At 41.3% G+C, this 4,605-nt stretch overlaps 1 protein-coding gene across 1 annotated transcript in view; it reads right to left on the bottom strand.

The window, feature by feature from the left end:
- Positions 1–1,652: 1,652 nt before the first annotated feature.
- LOC113804164 (uncharacterized) overlaps positions 1,653–4,605 on the bottom strand; it is a 3,048-nt gene continuing 95 nt past the window's right edge. The window contains exons 1-2 of the mRNA XM_027355002.2: positions 4,552–4,605; positions 1,653–3,283 (exon numbers count right to left, since the gene is read on the bottom strand). The exon at positions 4,552–4,605 is cut by the window's right edge and continues 95 nt beyond it. Of these exons, the coding sequence (XP_027210803.2) occupies positions 2,535–3,283; positions 4,552–4,605 (803 nt within the window). The 3' untranslated portion in view covers positions 1,653–2,534. The remainder of the gene's footprint in view (positions 3,284–4,551) is intronic.

Genomic DNA, 4,605 nt, shown 5'->3' with positions numbered 1-4,605 from the left:
ATTGATTAAAAAATGCTGGATGACCGGCAAATACAAAAAGGCCAACTGAAAAGACAATACGCATAAGGAAACAGTTAATGAATTAAAGAAAACTAAAAGAAGTTGTGTGTGAAGTTAAACTTTGTTTAAACTGACTAGCTGCGAGATTTAGCAAATTCTCGGGACGCCATTCTCTCTCTCTCTCTCTCCCCTTCTCTCTTTCTCTCTCTCCCCCCTTCTATCCCCTTCTATCTCTCTCTCTCCCTCTCTCCCCTTCTCTCCCTCCCACCCTTCCTCCTCCCTCTCTTTCTCTTTCTCACTCCACGTTTAACGTAAACTCTACTAAAACGCCCATCCTATTAAAATGAAGTCGACTACGCAGGGAGCTGGCACTTCAGATGAACAAATAAGCTTCAGAGTTAGTAAATCACATAAACTGCATTAAAACGTCTCTTAACAAGTGTGAAACGTGCTGTAAGAGGAAAACGACCGCACAGCTGGACTGCCCGGGCGTGTGTCAATTTGTCAGCTGAAGTACGTAGTTTGGCTGTGTTGGTAATTTTGTCTTTTACTTTTTATTTTCATCATTCATTGCTGTTATTATTTACTTGTAGGTAGGGACTGTATCGCAAGGCTCAGATTCATAGGGATAGGTTAAATTATGTACAGAATAAAGAGTGGCCGAGAACTCTTACTTTTTATATTTTTTATCACTTTTTTTTTTCTTTTTTACTTACGAGCCCGAGACAGATTTACTTGTACTTGAGTGTGTCAGCGAGAGCCTACCTACTTACAGTGCTTTTGTTTGCATGGATTCGTCCGGTAGAAATGTCTCTTTAGATTATTACGAATGTTTACAATACGTAGGAGAATACCTAATATGAATTTTGTATAGTGTTTTATTTTTCCAAAGAAGAATGATTCATTCCTGAGAGATTGTATGTGCTTAAGCCTTTTTTTCCTGAATCTCTTATAAAATAGGTAACTGTATTTATATGTATATATATAGATAGATAGATATAAATATATATAGGTGTGTGTGTACTTGTGTATGAATATTCAATTATCAACCATTTTATGAATTCCCAATAAAGTCGATCACGCAGGGAACTGGCACTTCAAATTGACAAATGTATTAAGGCCAAAAGAAAGAATACCTTTGGCTCAGGTAAGCCAAGCGACCGTACTTTTTGCCGAAAAAATGCCAACTAAAATTTCCCGTCTACCAAGCTCCATAACCCTGGTTTTCAAAAATACCGCCAAAAACACAACCCCAAGGGTCACACCAGCTAGATTTATAGGTCTTGGTGACATCCCTTCTCAAAAAAAAGAAAAAAAAAATATATATATACATATATATATATATATATATATATATATATATATATATGTGTGTGTGTGTGTGTGTGTGTGTGTGTGTGTGTGTGTGTGTGTGTGTGTGTGTGTATATATATATATATATATATATATATATATATATATATATATATATATATGAAAAAATAGTAATGAAATAAAATAGAATAAAAATCCTGACCTACCGATCCACTTCCCCAAGGAGTTTGATACATGAACCAAAGGTATTTTTTTTACTTGGCCTGACTGCGAAACGGCGATTGTATTACAGAAGGCAGTGCAATTTATGTACAAGGTTTAATTTCATTAAAACGCAATTTAGCTTCGACTATTTGATAAAATACAGTGACTCTGTATAACTGAACAGCCAACTTCAGAAACTGCTGGCAAGTCATATGAATATAAACACACAGAGAGACATACTCAAGTAAATACATACATAGCTTACAAAAAGACAAAGCAGGCGGGGCATAAAAAGGGGGAAAATTACATATCCTACAAAAAACAAAAAATAGCACAGACAAATATGACAGTGTGAAAAGTAAAGTATTTAGAACTTGCATATGAAATAATGAGATATGAATTCAATGAATAACTGATCTGTGAGTTATTGTTTGATTATCGTTCAACCAGAAAGGTGAATTTCGGTATAAAACCCATTCAGACTATTGCGGTACAATTTGATTCATACAATACAAATACAGCAGTTTAGTCATGCATTTTCCATCCCATAAGGAAGGATATATTAAAACAGTTTCAGCAACGACGAGAAGAAGTGTTCTGCTAGACTCTTTCCTTAGAGTGAAATTTAGAAATAATCTGCCTGCACTTTCCATACCACATATCTTTTAACTTCAACATACATGTCGTCTCCTGCTGAAGCGTCTTGAAAATCAGGGCCAAGCAGAGGGGACTTCGGATCGCCATGGCTTTGAGGGGAACAGACTCAAGGAGCAGAAAGCGAGGTCTACAGGGCGTAGTATTGACTCAAGACGACATCTGTCGGCCGACGTATGAGGTATAACAATGTTGATATACTAAGGTTGAAATACAGGTACTACAGTTATGGGAGGTATCGTTTTGCAAATATTGCAAAGTACTCAGAAACGGAAGGTAAAGGCTTCGCAAAACTGATCCCTCGTGTGTCTCCCTTTCCAGGAAGGCGAGGCGCAGCATGAAACGCATTCCCAAGCCTTCCTCTATTGATCTCCCTTTTGGTTCTTCTTGATTTTCTTCTGGTGCCTCCTCACGAACTTCTCTATCGTCTTCTCGCTCAGCTTCCTGCCGATGATGTCGCGGTAGTGTTCAGCGGCCCTTCCGTTCCCGTTCAGGATCGCGTACTTCGCAATGCCCGTCTTCAGCTCCTTCGAGAGCTTCTTCTTCGTCTCCCGGCGACCTGTCTTACTCTTGTACGTCGGCTGGACGTTCCCTGCGCTCTTCTTCTTCGGGGGAGCCGTCGGCTTGGCCACCGTGGCTACTGTGGTCGGCCGGCTGGGAGGGGCAGCTACGGGCGAGCTACGCCTTCCGTAGTAGCCGCCGCTGGGACCGCCGCCGCCCGGGCCGTAGTCGGGGCCATGGTAGTTCTGGTTGCTGCGGCGACGTCCGTAGGGCGATCCTCCGCGAGAGCCTCCACGCCTGCCGTAAGCCCCACCGCCGTAGATCAACTTCCTCTTCTGGCGCCTGAGAACGCCGTCACTCACGCCTTGTCCCTGCTCAACGAACTCTTCTTCACCGTAGTCCTCGTACTCGCCGGCGTCCGAATCGTCATCCTGGTGGCTTGGGTACTCTTCGGAATGATCTTCCTCCGGGTAATCCTCGTAGTCATAGTCATACAGGTCGTCGTCGTCGTCCTTCTCCTCCTCCTGCCAGTCGCTTTGCACGGGCACCTGGTTTGGCTGGTAGCCCGGCGCCACCTCCTCGCTGTCGATGGCTCTCAGGGAAGCATTATCTGAAACATGGTCCAGTCAGTAAAGCACGGCGGAATAAGGATTACCTCGAAAGCTACCTATTTATCATATATATGTGTGTGTGTGTAAGAGAGAGAGAGGGAGAGAGTATGCTTCGTATTTCCATATACACAAATATGCTTACATAAATGTATATACATACATATACATATAACGTATATTCATGTATAAAGTATACAAGCACACACAAATGCACTTTATTTTGCGAGTATGCCTATCGAGTTCAACTAGCAAAATACACATGGATTTATTCCATTTACTATAATCACACACATTAATTACAAGGACATCATGCGTAACTATATGATGAGTGCGTTGTACAAAATATCTCCAATGTCGGAAAATAATACAGTAACTGACAATGCAGAGGATTACTCTGTGATGGTTAGTTCGGAGAAGATTAGGGTTTGTTGGTCATCTATGCACTGAAGTCCGTGAAATTGATAATCTTATATGTATGCTATTGACAACTTTGATGGTGAATGATAATCTCCACATTATTGATGACTTCACTGCCCACATGCATACTTCAAGTACATAAAGCCAATGCTTGCAAGACTGCAACACTAGTAAATGAAACACAGAAGTCTAGTAAAATTTGAATATCTGTGGAATTGTTCTTTTTGGACTTAGTTCTGTTTTAAACTTTGGTCTGCCTTGCACACACGAATGAAGTATTCGAAGCTGGTGCGAGCGGCAATTGAAGCGCTTCAGTTCCACAGCAGCCATCGTAGTCGCCTATTAGTTGTATTAACAACCTTTCTTATAATGGGAACTTAAAGATTTAGGTATCGTCATTTAATATCACTTTTCACAATAGATTGTGTTTAAAGCACATATTTCCCAAAACATGAAACTTACACAGGTGTCTTGCAATGAAGCAATAACCGCTTTTTCAGAGTTATCATTTTCATTCTTGATTTGATTCACTCATTTGTTTTACACTTGCATTATCTTCAGCTTTGGCCTTTTGCAGATGCAATCATGCATTATAAACTGTAGTAGCAATAGTACAGGCGTTATAAATGAAGCGTTAAACTCGGGCTGATGACGCGCGTCCTGTCCCGCCGGCGACGAGCCCGAGAAGCAGGACAGACCAAACAATACGTACGGTCTCGCATGTTTCCTGTGTTCTCAATAATGCCGTAAATCCTTTTCGTAAATAAAGGAATGGCCAGTATCTTCATTCCATGAAATACCATATTTCTTCTGGCTGTTCGACGTGCCTGAGGAAGCAGGTGCAACCTACCTAGGGTTTCAAGCTTCGCTGCTGTAGCGACGGTTACGAAAGCCAGAACGGCTA

The sequence above is a fragment of the Penaeus vannamei genome, chromosome 2 (genome assembly GCF_042767895.1).
Source record: "Penaeus vannamei isolate JL-2024 chromosome 2, ASM4276789v1, whole genome shotgun sequence".
Taxonomy (NCBI): domain Eukaryota; kingdom Metazoa; phylum Arthropoda; class Malacostraca; order Decapoda; family Penaeidae; genus Penaeus; species Penaeus vannamei.
Note: the sequence above shows the minus strand (reverse complement) of the source record. Positions and strands in the feature narration are given on the sequence as shown.